This window comes from Colius striatus, chromosome 15 (genome assembly GCF_028858725.1).
Source record: "Colius striatus isolate bColStr4 chromosome 15, bColStr4.1.hap1, whole genome shotgun sequence".
NCBI classification, from domain to species: Eukaryota; Metazoa; Chordata; class Aves; order Coliiformes; family Coliidae; genus Colius; species Colius striatus.
Window position 1 is genome coordinate 6,367,854 of NC_084773.1, and position 21,336 is coordinate 6,389,189.

The window sequence follows — 21,336 nt, forward strand, 5'->3', positions numbered from 1 at the left end:
TAAAATGAATATTGGAGTTCATCTAGAGCATGTACATGCACACACCAGAGTTCCTGAAAACAGAAGTGGGAGCTTAACTTTTAAGGACAGAAACAAAACACTGAGATTCTTCTAAAACTCTGGCTTCTCAACATATATCCAGGTCTTTTATCAAGTGTGGTGTTAAAATACACTGAACTAGTCGAAAATGAACCTTTGATCCTTTTTTTCTCTGTCATTTATCCTTTCAGGTACCTTATCAACTTCTTGTTAGATGCCACCTTGGGAATGCTGCTGATCTACATCGGTATTCGGGCAGTCAGCAGCATTGTGGAATGGCAGCAGTGGGAGACCCTTCGCTTTGGTGAATATGGTAAATGTTTCTGTTCTTGCACTGAAATGGTTTTTATATAGAAGCTCAGAATATTTCAGTTAATGGTCAATGTTAAAACCTCTATACAATGATTATAGTGGTCATTTTAACTGTCACAAGGTTTATTCTGAGTTTTGCCTCTTGACATGCACCTTCAGTGTTGGAAAGCTTAACAAATCTCAAAGTGTTTGGGGAGTTTGAATCTTGTGCTGCTTGAATGTGTGTTTTAGGAGTGATTGAACAAATTGCAATATTGGCTAATCTCATGGAAAAGTAACAGCATGACAAATTTACTCTTGAAACACTGTTAAATGATAGCTGGGAGGTCATTTCCTATTAAAGCTTTCACTGAGCCACATGCCATTGTCTGAAGATATGGGCTAAGAGTTCTGCCAGCCCTCTTTAAAGTAAACAACCACATAGTTTCAGGGAAGAGAAAGGCAAGTTGGCTTGTGCTTGTCCTCAAATAACAATCACTTGAACTCCTGCACGTAGGACTTGTATCATTGATGAAAAATACATATGTCTTTTGTATAGACTAGAAGCTACTGAAATCACCTTGGTGTGAAGTTGTGGGGTTTCATTTTTATTAGCCACTGAAGTCCACTGATCTGCCAAAACTGTGGATTTGCAGATGCAGTTGAGTATCACACATACTGAACATGAACATATCATTCTCCTTTTACCTGCTGTTTTCAGATTGCTTAGTCTGGCTGGTTGGGAATGGAAGTTCTGTGTAGATGCTAAAAATGACATTTGAAGCTCAATGAGGTAGGAATGGAGAGCAGTGGCTCTTCATCAGAGAGAAGAACAAACAAACCCTATGGTTTGGAGAAAAAAAAGCACTCAAATAGTGTTTGCATAAGAAAGTAAAAGCTTTAATAGCAGCTTCATAATTATCCTTGGTAGGCCTTTTGGTTTTGAAGATTTCTTTTGTTTTTAGGGATCTGGAGTGGCTGACAGAATTAAGAATAAATAAATAAAGGCCTTGCCAAGTTGAAGTACTTTAAAAGTTTGGGGAGCTTACAGTTAAATAGCACTAATTGCTGTTTGCTTTAATGTCAGAGGTTTGAAATAGAGATGATGACTAGCATTTATCTTAGGAGAAATAACTGCCTATATCATTAGGGCAAATTTTGTTAGATTTATGTAGTTTTAATATATATATTTTAGGATACAGTTTAGGATCATTTAAGCTGTCTAATCATCAGTGACACAATCTGATTTATGTGCTTTTTTTTTTGTCCCACGTGCCACAGTGCAATATTTCCACCCTTTTCCTTGGCCTGGTGCACATCTGACTCCTCAGGGAACTGATTCAGAGAGCAAAACCATCAGAAAACTCACCATATAATATTTCCTTCAGTCCCCAGACTTGGGTCTCTAAGGGATTAGGTAGACACCAGTGCCAGGGGAAGGGAAAAGGGTAAGGAAGAAGCAGAGACGTTGCTGAGCTACACCTTCTGACTAAGCTTTGAGATCTGTTGCCCAAAGTCCCTTTTTCTAATTGTTGATTTGGCTTGAAGCCATTGAAGACTTTTGAACAGCTTTCAGCCCATAGAAAATAGGCTTTCCATTCAGAGCCAAAAACTAAAACCACAATTATAGGTAGGTACTTGTAATCATGTCAAATACTAGATTTTGTTTCCTCCTAATAGCATTCTGTTTTTTCTTGTTTAATCTGTTCTCCGGTTTTAATGCCATTTTAACAGCAAGCAGCCTGTGTAGATGGGAAGACATGGCCAATATATACACTCTCCTGAAATTTGTCTCTTTTACTGACTTCCAAAATGAACCTGGTTTTATTTGAGTTAGTTATGAGGCATCTGTGACTGCAGTAACTAGGCTCTTAAACAAATGGACTTGTTACTTGTGTTCTGCTGTGGAGGTGATCTGGGAGTGATCCATTGTTGTCATTTTGAGTTAGATCTGAAATGCCTGGACTTGGTTATCAAGTATTTCCTCTCCACACGTGTATGTATGTGATGTATGGAATTATGTAAGTCCTCTCTCTTTCCAGTATCAGGTGATTGTATTGGTGACTAACTTTCTCTTCTGTACCTTCATCAGCGTGCTGACCTGACCTTAGAGTGTTGGCCTTTTAACCGAGCTACCGTAGGGACTATTAAAAAGCATATCATAAGTCTGTGTTTCCATTAATCATGTGGGAAAGGTTTCTGGTATAAAGAGAACTAGATAGCAGATGGACAGTTATTAGTAATGGTGGTGCAGTAAGGTTAAACACTGTGTAAGAAGTCTGTCTAAAAAGGACAAGTTGCACTGGATTGTTTGCTGCCCTCTTCTGTGAAGTGCTACTGCTGTTTCTGAAGTGACATGAGATTTTCCCCTTTGGCCCCAAGAAAACTCTTGTCTTATTTTTCATAAGGTGATTTAAAATAATTAAGCAGGGTAGAAGAGGGGACAAAAATACAGTCCTGTGAGGTCACAAAGCATTTTGAATGTCAGTAGAGATGTTTATCACACAGGGGTGGTGAGGGGCTTGCTCATTGAAAGGTATTGGAGGCCTGTGGTGTTTTATCTGAACTAGTAAAGTCCTCAGCTTGGACATCAGCGTGACTTCAGTTTGTTTGCAAGTGTGGGAAAACAAACAAGAGCCCCTCCCAGAAAACCCCAGGTCTCCTCTTGTGATTGAGTGATGTTGTTTGTGTTTCTAAATAATCATTTGTCTCAAGTTAATTCTCGCTGTGAGCTCATTTCCCTTCTTAGCTCTATTACTTGATCCCTGGTGATTCATTACTTGAAGCTGTCACAAAAATAGCAGTGTCCTGCTGCTTTTAAAAGCCTCTTCTTTATATGGAGGATAGTTTTTAAGCATAAATGCCTCAAGGAAAGAATGGATACCAAAACATCAGTGTTCAAAAATAGTTGCTGTTTGTACAGCAAAACAACACTGCAGACTGATTTATAAACCAAATGGCATAACACTCCCTCAGAGGCTTTTTTATGTCAGAGTTTTTAAGTTTATTAGATTTGTTTTCATATTTCCAGGTTTGTATTTTCAGGTTCATTACGTCAGCAGCTGGATGCTAAAAGCAGTGCAGAATCAGTTAGTATCTTTGAGTATGTAAGGAGGAGAAAATCAATCATGATCTGTACTGAAAAGAATGTTCCCTTCCTTCACCTTCCCTTCTTGTCTTAGGCTACTTTAGCTGCTGGGAGTAGAAAACAGATGACTGAATCTCTCTTGATGACAATGAACTCTGTTGGTAACTAAACCACACTGTGATCTCTTGGTTTGTCTGCTTCTCAGTTGGAAAGACATAGAAATTTTATTTGATGCATGTTTTTCCTCTAGCTCTTTGTTTGCAGCTTGCAGAACCAGCTACTTAGAGCCGTGCAGGGTGCACTGCCCTTGCTTCAAAACTTCTCAAGATTTCTTTCAGAATAGTTCTTAAGAAAATTTCTCAGGATTTGAAGAACAGAGAATTTACAGGACAGAGGAAGCACAGACTTGTTTTTCACTGCCCATCAAAAAATGCTGCTACAGTCATCACTGCTGAGGATTCATCATTTTCCAGTTCCAGCCTTAATGCATTTTTCTTGCAGTAACAAGGTTTCTACTGATTTGCTAGTTGATTCTAGATGTGCAGTTTATACATGATAGGTATAAAATCAGAACTCAAGGGACTGTCAGAGACTGTAGAAATGGAATTGGAGCTTTACAGCTTCAATGTTGACTTTCAAGTTCTAATTTGAGTTTGTGAACTGAGTCTTAGAAGGTGCAAATGTCCCAGCCATACTTGGGAACACCTCCTGCATATGATGATGTTATTAACTTCTGCCTTTTCCCTTGGCTTGCATAGTTTATAAAATTGTTGAAAAAATTGATTGGAAAGGATCCCCAGAGGTCATACAATCCACCTTTTTGCTCAAAGCAGGCTTGAGAGCTCAAGCAAGTTGTTCAGAAAGTGGTCGTGTCCAGTTTTTACTTTGAGATTCAAGAACTCCTTTGAACAACCTGGTCCAGCACTTAACCACTCTCATTGTGAAAGCTTTTTTTCCTTTATTATCACAATTGTACGTCCACCCATCTTGTCTATATCTCAACACTTTTTCTACAAGGATGTTATTGGGAGACAGTCAGAAGATGTGGCAAATTCAGAGTAGACAGCATCTCTGTTTACCCAGTTGTAGAAAGAGAATTGAGCTGAGAGAGCATTTTGTAGATGCACCAGGGCACACAAAAATCCTTCAATAGAATTTAATAATCACAACTTGTCAGTTCAGTCACATACCAAAAACACCAGCTCCACTTCCCCCCAAAACATACAACAAAACATTCCTTGGTGATAGTGCACAACACCCAATACAGAGTTTCACAGCTTTTGGATGTACAAAGTCTGATGTGACCAAGTTGGAATAGATGCAAAATTGCTGTATCTGTCTCTACTTTTAGGAGTTACATAGAGATGGAGAAGGAGCTTAGAATAAACTGGTAAAGTCTCAGTGATGAGTCTGTAGCTAAAGAGATGGGAGGTTCTTTACATTTGCTAGTTGCCTGAGAAAACTAGACAATGTTAATTAAAATGTGGAGTACAGAAACTGCTAAAAATCTCATTCAAGCCTTTTCTCTAGTTACTCAATTTTGAATTACTGATGTTTTCCCCCTTTGCATTTCCTAACTTTATTTATGTTTGCAACAGAAGCCATAAACTGCAGTATGTCGTTGTAAATCTGGAGCATTGTAGCTGTTTTCCTCTTGGAGTGTTGATCACTAGCTCTTGCCATAAAACTCTTTTAGGAAGCTTTCTTTGGTTTGGATTCCAGTCTGATTTATCAGTTTCTTTTTGTAGCATTTAAGCAGCAAACAGTAAGTCTCAAGACTATTACCAAGTATTAATATTGAAAGACTTTCAGAAATATTCCAGAAAAGGAAGTAGCAACTGTTCATCATACATTACAAGTACATAAAGGCATCTGGATTTCTATTGCTCATTATTCATCCCCACTTTTAAGCTACCTTTCAAGATGCTGCAGAGACTATTGCAAAGACTAAAGAGCTAACATCCCCCTCTGAAGCCTCCTCTTTGGCTTCCAGGGAAGTGCTGCTTTAAGCTCACCTGCAAGGCTTTGTTTGGCATACCAGTCTTCTTTGGTTTTTCCTTCCTCTCTTTGCTTTCATAGAATGCAATAGTGTATGTATGTGTTTGTGTCCAGATATTTGAGGTCTTCACTCTGTCCTGGCAGGTGACTTAAGGCACTCAGGCTTTCACTCTGCTATGGTGGGGGCAGCAGAATTTCAAACCCTGTCAGACTGAAAGTGTGATCTTAGGTTTTTGTTCAATTAACTTTTTTCATAGCAGCTCTTCAACCTATTGCTTCAATTATGATTAGTTAGTTAGGATAGAAAACTTTGTAGAGAGGAAACGTGTTTAAGGTAGCCTAGGGAGAATGGCAGAAGTTTTCTACGTTTCCACTTAGCTGGGGAAGAACTTACTTCACTTCAGTCTGTGCTTCCCTGAAGGTTTCCCTTTTAGGAAAAGTAATACTTCATGATATAGGGACAGAAATAACAATCTGATTAGAAGCAAATATAACACAACTCTCTTTGTCTTGCTTTCATCAGATGGTGTAAAATGGTGAGTGTGTAACGAGGCACTGCTGAATCACATGAAGTCCTGCTACATTCAGTTTCTAACTGATACTTTCTGAAAGTTAGGATAAGGCTGAGGAGGGAAAGGGAACTAAGGAAACTGGAGAAGGCACTCGAAGAGGATACAGCTGCCTCTTCTAATACTGCTTTACTGAAGTGTTTACTGTGAAGTTAAATCAACCCTGTGCATATACAGAACCTTTCTTCTTTCTTGCAGGTGACCCACTGCAGTGCAGTGCTTGGGTGGGCCAGTGTGCTCTGTACATCATGATTATGACATTTGAGAAAACCATCATCATTATAGTGCTTCTTATACCTCAGTGGAAAGAGGTTTGTGTTTTTATAGCATTCTACAGACAAATGAACTTCAGGTGGAAGCTGTAAAGCAACAGACTTCTAATAGTGTTTATTGGTTTGGCTCAAGCATCATAACTGTCTACAGTCCGTGCTCTTTAACTCTGCAGTGATGGGATGTTCTTTTAGTTTCATTAGGAAGCAGCTACTTAAGCTTTTTGGCATCCTTTGCCAGAAATATCCTGTTTTGGAGGCCTTTTATATACTCAATATGTAAAATTTTATTGTATCTCCTTGTCTGAGTGCTCTTGAAGCTATTAAGTGATTCTTCCTTCCCTTAATTCTTTAACCCTTACAGGTGTTTTGGTTCACTTCTTGCAGTAATTTAAAGAATTTTCTTTGCCTGACCTTGTTGATTGATTTAAACTGTAGAGTCTTATAAATTGGCAGTGGCTTAGTGAAGCCAGTGCTGGTGACTGCATAAATATGTGTTTTGATAGAATCTGTGCAATGTAATGTTCAAAGTGAACCCTTAAAAACCAGTTAGTGTGCTCTGGATTACTTTGGGAGCTGTTGTCGTCTTACTGTGTAGTTTGGAGAAAACTGTTTAAATTTCCTAAAGATGGAAGTTAAAGCATGTCGCTGGGGAGCACACACTCTAAAATGATTCTAACACAGCTCTTCAGACTTCTCTAAACAAAAATGACGGATAAGTTTCTTGCCAGCCCCGCTTACTTATCTGTGGTAACTTAGAAGCTGTCCTAAGTACTTTCATTTTCTACAAAGCTATCCTTGTTTGGTCATAGGACTACTGCAGCATTAGCTAGTACATGAACAATTATACTTACTACTCCAGTTATGTCTGCATGCTGCCATGATCTGAACTTAGTCCTTTTCTTTTTACAGGTGGCTTTGTTGAATCCTATAGAGAACCCTCAGCTGGAGCTGGCTATCGTCATGCTGATAGTTCCCTTCTTTGTTAATGTCAGTACCACTTGCATGTTTCTGTGAGATGTTTACCTGCCATGTGTGAATTAATTAGTCCTTGAAGGACAGTGTACCTTGGTACTTAATTTTTCAAGAGGAAGGGTGTTAAAGAATAGGTAAAATGTCTGGATATGTAGCTTTTACAAAGCTGAAATCCATGTTGAGCTAAGAAGCAAGCCTCAGGAGGGGTGCTGACATGCCTCATAGGCCTGTTTGGCCTGATGACTTCAGTAGATTTTATGTAGTGCTGAAATACTGACATAGAGATTATAAAATCATAATGAAATTTGCTTTAGGAAACAGTTGGTCTAAGGACAGCTGTACTGTGAAGTATCCTGTGTCTGCCCATGGCTAATAGTGACTGTCCTATGATGGAGCAGAGGAAAAGGGCAAGTGTGCAGTCATCCTGCCTAAAGTATGCTCTTCCAGTAATCTGGGATTTAGGGACTAGAGCCAGAGGTGGTGGTTATCCTTGCATTTGATAACTGCAGGTGATTTTTCTTTTCTTTCATTAATTTGTCCAAGCATAGGCTTTTATCTTTTGAGAACCAATAGTCTGTTTCACTGAGATGTCTGCCTAAACCGTTCACATCTCTCCCTGCAGAGTTAATGTATGACCACTCTGAATAGCAGCTACTTTTCTTATTTTGTTCCTTTTTGCAAAGGAATAAAGTAGTTATGTTCTAGAGCACTCATGCAATGTGTAATAAGCCATGTGACTGTGTGCCTGTGTAAGATTTTACCCGTTTGGTTAATTCAGAATTACTGTCGAAGTTTTAATAAATCTGTTGAAATACTGACTGAATGAACATATTCTACTCTGAGGAGAACTGAACTGCCACTTCCCCTTTCTCTTCAACAGGCATTAATGTTCTGGGTAGTAGATAATTTTCTTATGAAGAAAGGGAAAACAAAAGCTAAACTTGAAGAAAAGGAAGCAGGACAAGATTCAAGAAATGGAAGTAAAGTCCGATACAGGAGAGCAGCATCACATGAAGAGTCAGAGTCAGAAGTATGTAGAGTTAATTACTGCAATTAATGCAATATCAATACAGTTCATGCCTCATGCCATTGATTTCATTGTAACACTGTCAACTGAGTTTTAATTTTCTTTGTGTGTCCCTCTCCCAGTAGTTTCTAGCATTTGAAAACCAGGTAAGAGAAATGGCATTGCTACACCACTCGTGGGAGTTAATTTCCTTCCAGACAGACAGGAAGGCATAAGAATATATTTAAATATCACAAGTGAGTTGTTATGCTGCTGAAAGAAAAACCCACACAGAATATAAAACTAATGAAAAATTCTAATTCAAAGAGTAATTAATCACTTCAAGTGAGAGGAAGCTGGTGAAGGTGACTGACCTGCTCTTGGAGAGATATTTACATCCTGCCCTAGCAGAAGTTACTTCTAAATGATATTAAGTGGGCAGTTTTCACTTGAGCTGAGGGGTAGGTGGTGTCTTTAAAAGTAAGTTTTTTGGCTTTAGTTGGCTAATGTAACTTTGCTGCATTATAGACAGTGTTATTGATATGGTCTTTTCATTTTATTAATGGCTGCAGTATTACCAGTGGGAATAGAGACCTTACATATTTTCCCTTATTCTGCCACCCCCACTGTTCTTGAGGTGCTGGAATCATTTCTTTAGGTTTAAGCTCAGTGATTGTAGTAGAGGTTAATATGCATGCACCCTTCTTTGAAGCTAACTGGGGGTTCCAGACAGGAACTATGACTCAAATAGTACTGGCAGTAAATCCATATTGCCTTCTGTAAGCTCGTCCTTGAGCAAGTAATAAGTTGCTTTGCAAACAAAACAAAGGGTTAAAAGTAGAATGAAGAAAGAATGTGACTTCAATCCATGTTGCTCAGAAGCTGTAATTTGTTTCTAGATCCTGATTTCAGCAGATGATGAGATGGAGGAATCGGATGCTGAAGAGGACCTGCGCAGACTGACCAACTTAAAGCCCATTAAGAAAAAGAAGCATCGTTTTGGTCTGCCTGTATGACACATTCCCTGACCTGTGTATTTGCAGGTTTCATGGCAAAAAAAACCTTCAGTCAGTGGGGTTTAATGTTGCAATTGCATCTCCCTTTCCATACAAAGTGACTTAAAAGCAAGATCTACCAACAGAATGCAGGCAGTTGGAAGATTTCCAGTTCAGTTGCACTACAGACACACTGACCAATTATGCAAGAATGTCTTTTCATCACGGATGGAAAACACAGCGTTGTTAAGGACTGGTGGCTGAGGAGATTTTGTATCTGACATTTCAGAGAAGATCCTAGGAAACGGATACAGCAATCTTTCACTTATGGTCACTGGTGATGCAGTTTAAGATGTTCTCAAAAAGGCATCAGAATCAACTAAGTTCGAGGAGTGTGTTTTATTACTAAAACTGGCTTTTGCAGCATAATTCCTAGTGCAGAATAGTTTATGGTTACAAGCTGTAACTTAACGTTATTTTTTTAAGTACAGATGTTTACTTGCTACCAGGTACCTATGGAACTAATAGGTGGAACAAAGATGTTTTTCCAAGTTCTCCTCAAATCTATTTGACTATTTTATATTTAAGTTATATTTTCATACAGTTGTATTTAAAGATTCTCTTTGTCAGAGAAAAGGATGCAGTTCCCTTTTTTTGTGCACAACAGGTCTAAAGATCTGTAGTGAAGAATCTTATTTATCCTTGTGTCCTGGTTTAAGAAAAAGGGATTGCAAAGGGAAAAGCTCTCTGTCACTGCTGAAGTCACCAAATATCACTAAAAATGCAGTCCTAAGTGTGCTTTTGACCACGTAAGTTGAAAATGCCTTTTTCAATAGAAGGTGGTGTTTGCATATTTGACAAACGTGCACTTTAGTGTGTAACAGGAATCTGTTGTGGTAGCTTATTTGTGAAATGAATATCTATGGATGACTAATTATTTCTGGTTCTGCAAGTCTCTTGTGCATACCTCTCATGACCCAAAAGAGATGGAACGTTTCCTCTGTGTAAGGCCTGTGGTACAGGCCCATGATCAGATGGAACCAGCTGTGCTATGATACTGCAAACAACTCCATCCCTTTTGTTTTGTTAGAAAAGTAATCTGCTAATTAATGCTCTAAAAAAAAAAGTCCCTCCTGTTTAATTTTCATCAAGTCTGAGTATCTTTTAGTAGTGAAAAGAAAGAACGGAGAGGTGCAGTTGTTACTACAGAATGTTTGTGATTTCCAGCGTCTGTGTTCTGGTGATTGACAACATGTGCTGATCTGAAACCTTGTAGGCATGTTCTCAGTGACATCCTTTTGCTTTGCATCTTCTCAGAGTGATTGTTTCTGAAAGGTTGTGCAGGACAAGGTGATGTGTCAAAGAGGTGATAACAGACCTTAATTGCAAATCTGTTGTAGTATGTGGACATCAGAAATGTTCCAAGCCTTAAACCAAACAGTTTCCTTGGAAAACTGCTCAGAACTTTTTAAGATTTTTTACATTTTTTATAGATTTACTAGGTCTTAATGTGATTTATTATCCAGACCACTTCAAAGGGGTTCTTGGGCCTTAGTCAGTACCGAACTGTGCGCTCCCGTGCTCCCTTTCACTGTTCCAGCATTCCTTTTCACTGCTTGGCTGCCGAGGTGAACGCAGTGTTGAAGGCTTTGGGTACACCTCAGTGCATCCAGACGGCTCAAAGGGACACTTTACCAAACCTAATGTTTGTCAGTTTAGTTGAGCCACTGACCTCTGTTACTGTGCACTGAAATGTAATAACTGCAATAAGTTTAAGTACTAGTGTTTGTTTTAGCCTAATGACAATGGAAGTTTGAGTTACTCTGAAGTGAGGGGGTGGGGGGGATAGGGAAGTGTCCCTAATCAGTGTTGCCTCTGTTCTAGGTCTTTTGTGGGGTTGTTTTCATCAGCTGTGTGACTTGCATCCTCTCTGTTTACCACTGGGCAGGCGCATACCTCCAAAAGCACAGTACTTCAAGGAATTCATTTCCACCAACAGAACAGTCCCACACAGCTCACTTTTCCCAAGGGATTTAAGAGCTAGGGCTGGCTTTTGTTGCAAATGTCAGCATTTATATCTTTTTTTGAAGCATAGGATTTGTTCTATTTCAGAGAGTGAAATAAAGCCGTTTGCCACGTGCTACATGCCACTGCACAGCCATCACTGTCCTCACCGGCCGTCAGACGTTACTGAGCAGCGCACACAAATTTAACTGTACGAGCTCTCATTTTTCCCTCCTTTTCTCCAGCTACTGAAATTATCAAAAACTCCTTCTAGTTCTAGTCTCACGTTTAGTCTGTGAAGCATCAGGATAAAATTATGGCCTTAATCACGTAAAACGTTTGTTTTGAGCAGATCTCAAACTTACTGACCAAGTACAAAACAGTGGAGCGGTTTCTTGTAGGTGGTTGTGGCAAAGGTATATGAATGCCTCATTTTTCCTGTCTTAAGTGCTTAAATGTTAGCTTGAGATTTTGGTATGCCTAGCAAGATGATGTAGTAAAGCACTATGAGCCAAAGAGACAGAAGTGTTTTAAATACCCCAGTAGTAACAGGAGGAGCATATCTTCAGAGGGGAAAAACAGCTCTGACTGTCGCTTCTAAGGTGGAAATGTTAATCATGAGCACAGTGAAGTAACAGAAACTGGCTGGGCTTTTTTTCTGTTTGTTGTTATCAGGTGAAAGAGGTGGAAAATCTGAAATTGTCAGTTTTCCTCTTTGTAAGGTAAAAATTGGAATTGTTGCAGAAGGTACAAGTAGGACAAGTGCTCTTGTCTGAAGAGCTTCCACGTGTGAGGAGGAAGCATGTGCCTAGTGCTTCACTATGTCTTACTGTTCATTGAAATGTGTTGGCACTACAGTCTGAGGGAAATTTTTCATAAAGGGTTGAACCAGTAACAATATTGCAACGTGATGGTGCTTGTGTTGTCCTCAAATGGAGCTCTAAATTGATGCCTGGTAAACGTACTGCAGGACAGCTCATAGCAAAGGTTTAATTCGGACAGTGCTCTAAAGGATGTGGTTCTGATTAATGAAAATAAGCTATGTAGTATTTGCCAAAGTAAGAGAAAGGTTTGTAACTTCCAGAAGAGAGGCAGAAGTATTGGTGGAGATTGCCTTTACCAAGAATGGTCAACTTAAATGTATTAAGTGTTTCTAATATCTGACCTGTGACACATCTGCATAATTTTCATACACTGCTGTCGTCCAATATGTGATTTTTTTTTCAAGTTCTGGCTGTAGTATGTTCAGGTCCCCTTGTCTTATTTTAAGTAGGTAAATGCAGTATGTTAATGTTGCTGACTAAAACATACTATAGCTTTTCTTCAGGGAAAACTCAGAAACTGAGTTGCAAATTAGAGCAATGCAAAGTGATCGCCTCTGAGGTGGCCGCTCCGCTCCAGCGGGGCCTGGGGAGGGAGGCGTGGGCTCTCCGCTCTGCTGGGGGCTGAGCATCACGAGGAATTCCTGCCACTGTGCTTGACTAACCCATGTTTGCAGCTTTGCTGTGCTTTTCACAGGAGAAAATGGTCACGAAAGCGAATTAAATGCAGCCACATGGAGTCAGAGCAGATGTACAGCATAGGCGTGCAAACTTTTATAGGTGAAGTTTCCAGTTCAATTACTGAAAATGATTACTATGGTTTTACAAAGTAAAACTGCAGTATCTTTAAAAAAGGGACTCTTTTGTAGGTGTGTTTGTCTTGTGTGGGTATCCGTCTCAAACTGATTGTTGGGTTTGTTTGTAAGTTCAGAGTATAGCCCCATGTGAGCAAAACCAACAGCTGTATTCTGCTGCCCTCTGTTTTGGACCATTTTGTTTGATCAGTGGTGTTACCTTCAACTTCTAAGGGTATCTGATGTAATGACATTGTATTACAGTTTACAATAAAGTTTGACTTATTACAGATTTGTACACTTGTTTTATACTTGGTCTGTTTCAAAGTGTGTGTGTCAGTGTTTATAATGGGCTGTTGCAGGAAGCAGCTTTTGCTGCACGAGTTGAACTTCAGAACTGCAAATCTCACCTTTTTCAGTCTTATGTTGGGATTCATTTCAATTTATTCATTTACCTTAATGGCAAGTCCCAGGTCAGTTGGAGAGACTGCTGCTCTTAAGTAGAAAGTTCTGTTTACAGCTGTAAGAATCCTCACAAGCTCCTCTTGGCTCTGTTCCCAGAGGAGGGATTTTGCCCTCTGTGTGTACTCACATGGGAAATAACCATCTGTATTTTCAAATGGAGAATAAAACCTTTGATGTGCAGCTTGAGAGCTCCTGAGATTGCAGACCACTGACCCGAGGCTTTACAGAGTGTAGGATGTTAAAATGCTTTAACCACACAGCTGATGATCACAGGCTGCCCTTGGCATTTGGAGCAAAGTCAGACTTTTTTGGTCATTGGCAACAAGGATGTGTAAACTTGGAAAATTCTGACTTTGCCTGCAATGTCCTGTCCCTTGGCAGAGGCACAGCCTGATTTGGTAGCACATTAACCTGTTTTATCTTCTGCACCTCTTCTGAGTTGTTTGCAGCAGGTAGTAGAAATGTAAGTGGAGGGAAGATGTGTGAGGATCCTGTTGAGGCATTGATTGTGCAGTGCCTTGTATCACAGGACTCATGTGGTACCTCCCCAAGACAGAAAAGGGCCATGTGGGGATGTCTCGTTCTGGGACCAAGCAGCCCCTCTGTCCCCTGTCTCCAAAGGGCAACATGCTGGAGATGACAAATGCCTGCCTTCCTCACTTTAATCTCTACCACTTCCCAAAACTCTGCAAAAAGGAAAGAGCCAGGCAGTGTTGATTCATTTCTGATGAAGACATCACTCCCACATGCTCTATACATAGAGAGTACAGAGTGGTCTCTTAAGCTCTGGGGAAGCAGTTTGATTATCTGAGGGTCTGCAGCAAGCCCTTGGACTATGCCCAACAGAACCAACATGGGATTTTCTTTCTGTTCTGAGGCAAAATGGTGCTATTTTACTGCAGGTGTCTTGTTCCCTGAGGTATGGCAAGGTAAGCGTGCTGGAGGAATGAAGGGGAATGTGGGATGAGAGCTGGCTTGCTGTGGAGCTGTAACATGACCTTGTGCAGGTGATGGATGGTTTTTAGGGCTGCAAGTGGTGAGAGTTTGGTACCTCTGTACCAGAATAGAGCAGAAATCTGCTTTTTAATAAGCTGCTGTTGCCATCACCCCTCCCTTTCCTGGTGGGTGCAGTTTAGTGTGTTCTGCTGGGCTGGACCTGCACGGTGTTGATCCTCTGCTACCTCTGTAACTCCTCTGTCACGTTTGCCCCTTGCTTCCATTACTTTCCACCTGCTACACACAAGTAGCCCCATATCCACTGCATCCTTAAAGGGAGTTTGGAGAATCATCAACCTATCAAGCCTGTCAGCCCACTGATGGATGTAAGTAGTTTCCTGGATAAGTCAAATCACTGTGAGATCTATGTCTTCTGGAGGTCACAGGGCATCTGGTCAGATGTGTGACCATTCACTGATTTCTCCATGGTCATCGCCATATTTTCACTGCAGCAAAGGAGTTTTCAACACTTAATGTTGCAGGGGAAGATGCAAGAGGGTTAATTTACATGCTATTAAAGAAATAAGCCTATCTTTTCGTTGTCATTCATGTCCCATTTAACAGATCTCAGGACCTCAGCCAGCTGAGCAGGATTTCTACTCTGAAACGTAAGTACCTGTAGATTTAGGTGGCTTCTTTGTGAGGAAAAATTGGCTTATGGTCTGTTAGAGGAAGTGGCTGTGCTTGTTGCATTGGTTTAGAGAAAAGAATTGTCCTGGCCATGGGGGATGTCTTAGAAACTTCAGGATACGCTGCCAACCTCTGAAGTGCCTTGTCTCCTTCCCCCAGAGAGCATGCAGGCTGAAGGTGTTTTCATTTGTATAAGTTAAACTGCCATGGAAGCCTAGCTTGTTGCTTTAGAGTGAGGAATATTTAGCACCAATTAAATGAAGCCATTTTGAAAGGTGAAGGAGGTAAAACAGTTCAGTGCCTTGAATTGTTTGCTTTAAACACGTAGAGTGTTATTTTCCTGTTCTTATAGATGGCGTCAGCATGGTGACACTTGCAAGGCTCTAGAGAAACATCTAAGTAGAGAAAGAGAGGTTACTTTGAACAATAGAAAAAGAATGTGCTGTTTTTCCTAAGGTCAGTGGTTTTTCTTTCTGCTTTGTTGGCCTGTGGCCTGCTGAAAGGCACTACTGCTCCACAGAAACTTTTCATCTTGTTTACTAAGCTGTGTGTCCCAAATAGAGGTTCAACATCAGGAGTGTGTAAGTATGCAACATCCAGACTGCTGCTGAACCTACTGACTTCTCCCAATAGTCACTTAAAGGAAGGCATCTCCTCAGGCCTAGAAAGAGTTCAGCTTAAAGCCAAATGGGCACCCAGAGGCCTAGGGGTTAGTTCACAACCAACAGATCCCACGCTCCTGATGACATTGGAGTTGTGGTATTGATGCCACCTTTCCATAATGGAAAATAGCAGTTTTAGTTTGTGTGCTGTGCTGCTCTCTGTGGCCTCAACAAAACACAGGTGGAGCTCAAGAAAAGGGCAACTTCCTATCGCTACAACAGTCAATGTTACTAGGAAAAGATGTTTGGAGGTCTGCCACGTCTGCCTTTCCCATGTTAACGTGCCTGGCTGGAGTCTGGGGTTTCTGTAGGTGTGGAGTGCAGTCACAGAAGCAGGTTTTTACATGATATAAGGAACTGATGTAAAGAAACTATCAAAAAACCCAACCTAAGAAAGCCTCTTTCAATAATAAAGCTCAGAATTTGTGCTTAGAGGGTTGGAGGGGTTCCCATTTAATTAGAGAAAACTTGTTTAGAGAACAAATCTTAAAAGTTCTGACAAAAATTGACAACTGTCAGCAGGCACAGTGAGGAACACTGACCTTGTGTCTGAGTCATCCATTCCTACACAGAAAACAGGTGAAATGATTAATTTCAGTAATAGTGCTGTAAGTAGGAACCGATTTGTACACTCTTGGTTGCATAAGAGCTGGCGTCAGGGCAAGTTAAACAATGGAACTGCAGGGGTCAAACCATATCCTATTTTATTAACTCTTCAAAATACACAAAATGCTCTTAAATGTCCCCGTGCAAAAGCAATTTAGAGCACAGTGTTCTGCTTTGGATGTTAGGTTTGTATAACCTTCAGAGAGGGCACGTTTTGTTACGCTGAGGGAGAAATACAACCCATCTTCCTCCCCCATCCAGAGGATTCAGTCAGTTTTGTGTCCATAACAAAGTTTTGCCTTTTAAAGTTATAAATAGAGCTTCAGTGGCCCCCCTGGGAAGTTGTTTGTGTAGGGGACCGGGCTTCCCCGTGGTCCCACTGCCACAGCTGTCTGCTCCCGTCAGTGCCCAGCCCCGTCCCTCCCTGGGCACGGCGAATGCTGCAGCCCCCAGTCATCGCTAAGAATAAACCCTTCAGCAACAACAGCCTCTGTCAGCCCCAGTCAGCCAGGGTTCTGGTTTGGGAAAATGACCCAGCGAATGACTTCATGTTAGATGCTCTATATAAGTCGAGGAAAAAAACCAGACATTCACAGAGTGCACGGGCTGGATTTAATCAGAGCCGGGAAACGGCCTCGGAGGGGATTACGGCCGAGTGAGCCCCGCAGTTATGTCACAGGTAGGGAGATCTCTGTAAGCCTGGCTGGCCTTGGAGCAGGGGGCCTGACAAATGTGTTGCTGTTTTAGACTGTGTGCATGGAACAGCTTAGTAGCAAGTTACTCTCCTTAATCACTGGCTTTGGCTTTTCTGCTCTGTGTGGTTGGTTTGGTTGTGTTGAAGTATTTAAACACTCCCTTTATATATTGTAACAAGTAGATCGTTAGGAGGGATCATTATGGTGAGGAAGGAAAGCAACTTCACACAATTAATTGAGTGTTAAAATGTTCTGGTTTACCATAAATCCTTTTATTTCTGTAAGAAGGGAAGAGCCCCATTTCCACTGCTCTGGTTTGGGACATCTCACAGAAGGAATGATTCCTGCTTTTGCAACATGCTTTCTCAGACGACGGGTTTGAGATGTTGGGATCAGTTTTGAAAGGCTGTGGCTATACTGAAGTGTGCTGCTCTGTGAAGCTCAATGTATCGAGGTGCAGGGAGAGTGTGACTGAAGTTGTAACTGTTAGGATGCAATATCTAGGACTGAAACTTTGTATTGCACACTTTCATGTTGATTTTGTTACTAATGTTTTGTCTTTGCTGTGTTCCCCAGTAATGTTTTAAAGTCATCTTAACATTAGTTCAGAAATGTTGATGTTTTCATATCAATTCAGTTTTCAAGGCAAGCTGTGAGTGTCTGGCAGAGCCTTCCCCAGTGTGAGAGTGGGATGGAGAGGGAGGGCATGGGCAGGATAGGACACACTCCTCTGACTACACAGAATAACTCAGTTCAGCTTGTTTTCTTTACTCCAAAAAAAGGAGACTTAAAAGACCAATCATGTGTCCTGTAAGCCAAAACTTTTTGACTTGTGACAGGAGGAGATGAAGTGCAGGCTGTGCTGCTGCACCGGCTGGGAACGGCTCCTGCCAAACCCTGCTACAAATGCACTGGAGTTGGGAGCAATTAGCAGTCGTGTGGCCACCACACTGGCAGCTGCTGGTGCTGGCAGCACGAGGGCTCACCTCTGGCTCTTAGTGACCTTGCTGTGCAGCTGGCTTTTGCTTCTTAGCTGGCAGCCAGTTGATCCATGGCAGCTGTCCTAGTGGAAAATCCACCTGTAATCAAAGCATAAGGGGCTTTATTCTAAAATAGCTGGGTGAAATTTAATAGTTCTGCTCAGCCTGGCTGTGTCTTGGTGCATCTCAAGTGCCTCCTTTCCTTTCCCAGTCCCTTGTCCCAGTGGAAAGAAGCCTCACATTTATTGTGTCTTTCCAATAATAAGTGAAAGACCTTAGCAAGTTTCTTATTCCTGTTCACAAAAGAAGGGTGTTTCTTTGGCTTTCCATGCTGGAGCCAACATAGGTCTGAACTGGCTGCCTGTGGGCCACAGTGTGGGCATGGGGAACTGCTCCTATCATGTGCCAATGTTCATTACAGATGGGCAAACAAAACCCTGGCTGTAGGGATGTTTGGTTAACCAGCTAACTGACCAAAAGCTGTTGGGAGTTTTTGAAGGGTTTGCTACCACCCTTTCCCCTTGCTTGCTTTAGCTACTTGTGGATTGTTTTCCCCAGAGGTCTTGTGCATGTTTTGTTTCCCACAACACATGCAAAGAGGATTGACAGGGAGCTATTCTGAGCACTCCCAGGAATTTAGAGCCAGCAGGAAACATGCAGAAGGCTCCAGTGCAGCCAGCCTGGCCCTGCCCAGAGCCAGCCAGGCTTCCCTGGGGCTCCTGCTACAGCTATTCCCAGGCATTGAGGGATTTGTTTCCCTCCATAACTGCTTTTAGCTTTACAGACAGTGCCTAAAACATGTAAGTGTGCTCACCCAAATCTCAGAAGCACTACGTACGTAGAGATGGTCAGAGAAGTTTCTAGTTGATGGTTCAGTGTCCAAATCTGTTAGAGTTGGAAGTCTGTGAGTCTTTTTTCAGTCCTATCTCCTGTGCCTCTGCCCCCTGCCCCAAGGTCTGCCTGGTGGGACCTTGGCTTTCTTAAAGAGTAAAAATAGTAAATAGAAGAGGGAATGTTAACAGTGTGGCTGCTGCTGATTGACAATGTACCTGGCTTTAAAATGCTCATGTCAAGGTAGGGGTAGGCTGGTAGGAACCAATATAACCCTGACATTCTTCTGGCAACACAAACTGTACAACACTTAGGTGTTGTAGTGCACCTCCTGATGATGCATCTGTTTCTATATCAGATTTCCTTCTCCTTCTTTGGGCCCTCAGTTCAGAGGTTCAGATCTGCTCCATACATGCTTGTAGACAGCCCCATTGAGTACTCAAATGCCTTTGTTTCTCAAGTTCAAGATCAATAGCTATGGGTCAAGTGTTAAGTTTATTCCAACTAAATCAAGCCAGACTTCAGAATCTCTCTGACCAATTTGCCAAAGAAGTAGTCAGCACAAGCACAATTTAGCAATGAAGGGTTTCTTTCCTTCCCAAATATTGGACAGGTTCTTGAATCACAGGTCTGTGCTTGCAGAATGACTCTGTATGTTGTAGCTTTTGTGTTAAGGCAGCTTTGTTTCTTGTGCTTCTAATCACAAAACCCTGCTGTGTGGGCAATATGTCTATCTCTTAGCCAGCCCCAGTGAAAAAGAAGCGTCCTCCAGTGAAGGAAGAAGACCTCAAAGGAGCCAGAGGAAACCTTTCCAAAAACCAGGCAATTAAATCCAAAACCTACCAAGTGATGAAGGAGTGTGGTAAGTTTCCTTGGTGGGAACAATTAAATAGTCTTCCAAAATAAAACAGTGACTTAATTGCTCTTTCCAAGTGAAAGTGCATTTCAGCTCTTTGGCAGAAATTGGCAGCCAGCAGTGTGCTCACTGACCCTGACTGTGCAGGACTTTACATCTTGATGGCACCAAGAAATGCCAACAGGGCTCTGCATGGAGTGATCATTCTCCCTGTCTGGACAAAGTGGGAGGGAGTGCCTTTGCCTTCTGAACCAGGGTTCAAACCATTGACCATAGTCAATGTCAGTGAGGTCCCAAAACACTGAAGATTTGGTTATAGATGAGGGGATTTCTGGCCTCTCAAATGGATGAATTTGATGTATTTGAGATGAAGTAGAAATTGAGGGGAGAGAGGGATAAAGGGACAGAAGATAAGAGAGAAGAGAAGAGAATGGCTGTTTGCACTAGACACCCCTGGTGCTCTGGTTTTCTGTTGCTTTTCCACCACAGTGGGAGACCATAAGGAAAAATGATTGATTTTAACTCCCTTTCAGCATAATAGCCTGGACATCAGTAATTTCCAAGTTTCTAAAGTGCCTGAAGGGATTTTGGGACAGTCAAAGGTAGCAATTTCTTATGTACATCTACTGTCAACTGCCCTATATTTGGGGTGGGAGTACTGTCCTTTAAGGGTTGGGAAGTTAATGGACAGATGAAATAGTCACGAAATGCAGATATATAGATATATATGTGTGTGTGTATTTCAGCAGCACTGGTTTATCCCCTGCATTCAGTATATTACCTCACTGATGGCTTCTCCTGGTTTTCTTCTCCAAGAACAAATGGGTTGTGCAGCACCCTCTGTGTTCAGCCGGGATCGGACAGGGGGTGAAACAGTCTTTGAGAAGCCGAAAGGAGAGCCGGCCAAGAGCGTCTTTGGCTGATGGTGGAGCTGGACGTGTCTCACCCACATGATTCTTGTAACATTTGCCCAGATTTCTTCCCTTTACACTGAAGTCACTGTAGACCTAAGCAGCTAATTTCTACTGTAAGTTGTTAATAGGTAATAGATGCTTGTCAAAGGGTACAGCTTCCATGTTAATTTTTATGTGCTTTCTTTCTACGTGTTGAACAGTGTTTGCTTATAATGGTTTAATAACAAAAGGCTGTTGGACACAGCTTGGCACAGGGTGGTGACTGATTTCAATGTAGGCTTCAATTATTTCTATGGATGCTTTGGTGTATAAGCTATAATCAAGTCTGCCAAATGCAAAGAATAAACATCCAGATGACACAGTTTTGGTGTCAGTGTCATTTCTTCACACTGTGCCCATGGCGAGAGGCAGCTGAGGAGGGGCTGACTGAGGGGTGTCAGAGAAAACTGGAGACTTCACCCAAACCTGTGCTGACCCCAGGGATGCCCGTTTTCTGCACCTCGAGGCTTTCCCTCCCTCAAAACTTCCTGCTTCAAGGCTTCTCCCCCTCACAGCTTCCCCCTCGAGGCTTCTCCCCCTCACAGCTTCCCCCTCGAGGCTTCTCCCCCTCACAGCTTCCCACCTCAAGGCTTCTCCCCCTCACAGCTTCCCACCTCAAGGTTTCTCCCCCTCGAGGCTTCTCCCCCTCACAGCTTCCCACCTCAAGGCTTCTCCCCCTCACAGCTTCCCACCTCAAGGTTTCTCCCCTCACAGCTTCCCACCTCAAGGTTTCTCCCCTCACAACTTCCCATCTCAAGGTTTCTCCCCCTCACAACTTCCCATCTCGAGGTTTCTCCCCCTCACAGCTTCCCA

The 21,336-nt window shown here is 41.8% G+C and overlaps 2 protein-coding genes across 3 annotated transcripts in view; both read left to right on the forward strand.

Annotated features, from left to right (window-relative positions):
- The window catches only part of STIMATE (STIM activating enhancer), a 37,594-nt gene extending 24,447 nt beyond the window's left edge, over positions 1 to 13,147 (forward strand). For both annotated transcript variants that reach the window (XM_062008276.1, XM_062008275.1), the window contains 5 exons: positions 231 to 352; positions 6,184 to 6,296; positions 7,167 to 7,244; positions 8,110 to 8,259; positions 9,135 to 13,147. In XM_062008276.1, coding sequence (XP_061864260.1) covers positions 231 to 352; positions 6,184 to 6,296; positions 7,167 to 7,244; positions 8,110 to 8,259; positions 9,135 to 9,251 — 580 coding nt within the window. In that variant the 3' untranslated portion in view covers positions 9,252 to 13,147. The remainder of the gene's footprint in view (positions 1 to 230; positions 353 to 6,183; positions 6,297 to 7,166; positions 7,245 to 8,109; positions 8,260 to 9,134) is intronic.
- A 3,549-nt stretch (positions 13,148 to 16,696) lies between these two features.
- Positions 16,697 to 20,845, forward strand: MUSTN1 (musculoskeletal, embryonic nuclear protein 1). Its single transcript, XM_062008278.1, has 3 exons — positions 16,697 to 16,887; positions 19,456 to 19,576; positions 20,387 to 20,845. The coding sequence occupies exons 1-3, from the start codon at positions 16,879 to 16,881 to the stop codon at positions 20,491 to 20,493; spliced, it is 237 nt and encodes a 78-aa protein (XP_061864262.1). The 5' UTR covers positions 16,697 to 16,878; the 3' UTR covers positions 20,494 to 20,845.
- Positions 20,846 to 21,336: the final 491 nt, after the last annotated feature.

Excerpts from the sequence above, each read along its gene's own strand:
- MUSTN1 (XM_062008278.1), top strand. Across the intron at positions 19,577-20,386 it reads CCAAGTGATGAAGGAGTGTG|AACAAATGGGTTGTGCAGCA; the intron begins GTAAGTTTCCTT and ends TTCTTCTCCAAG.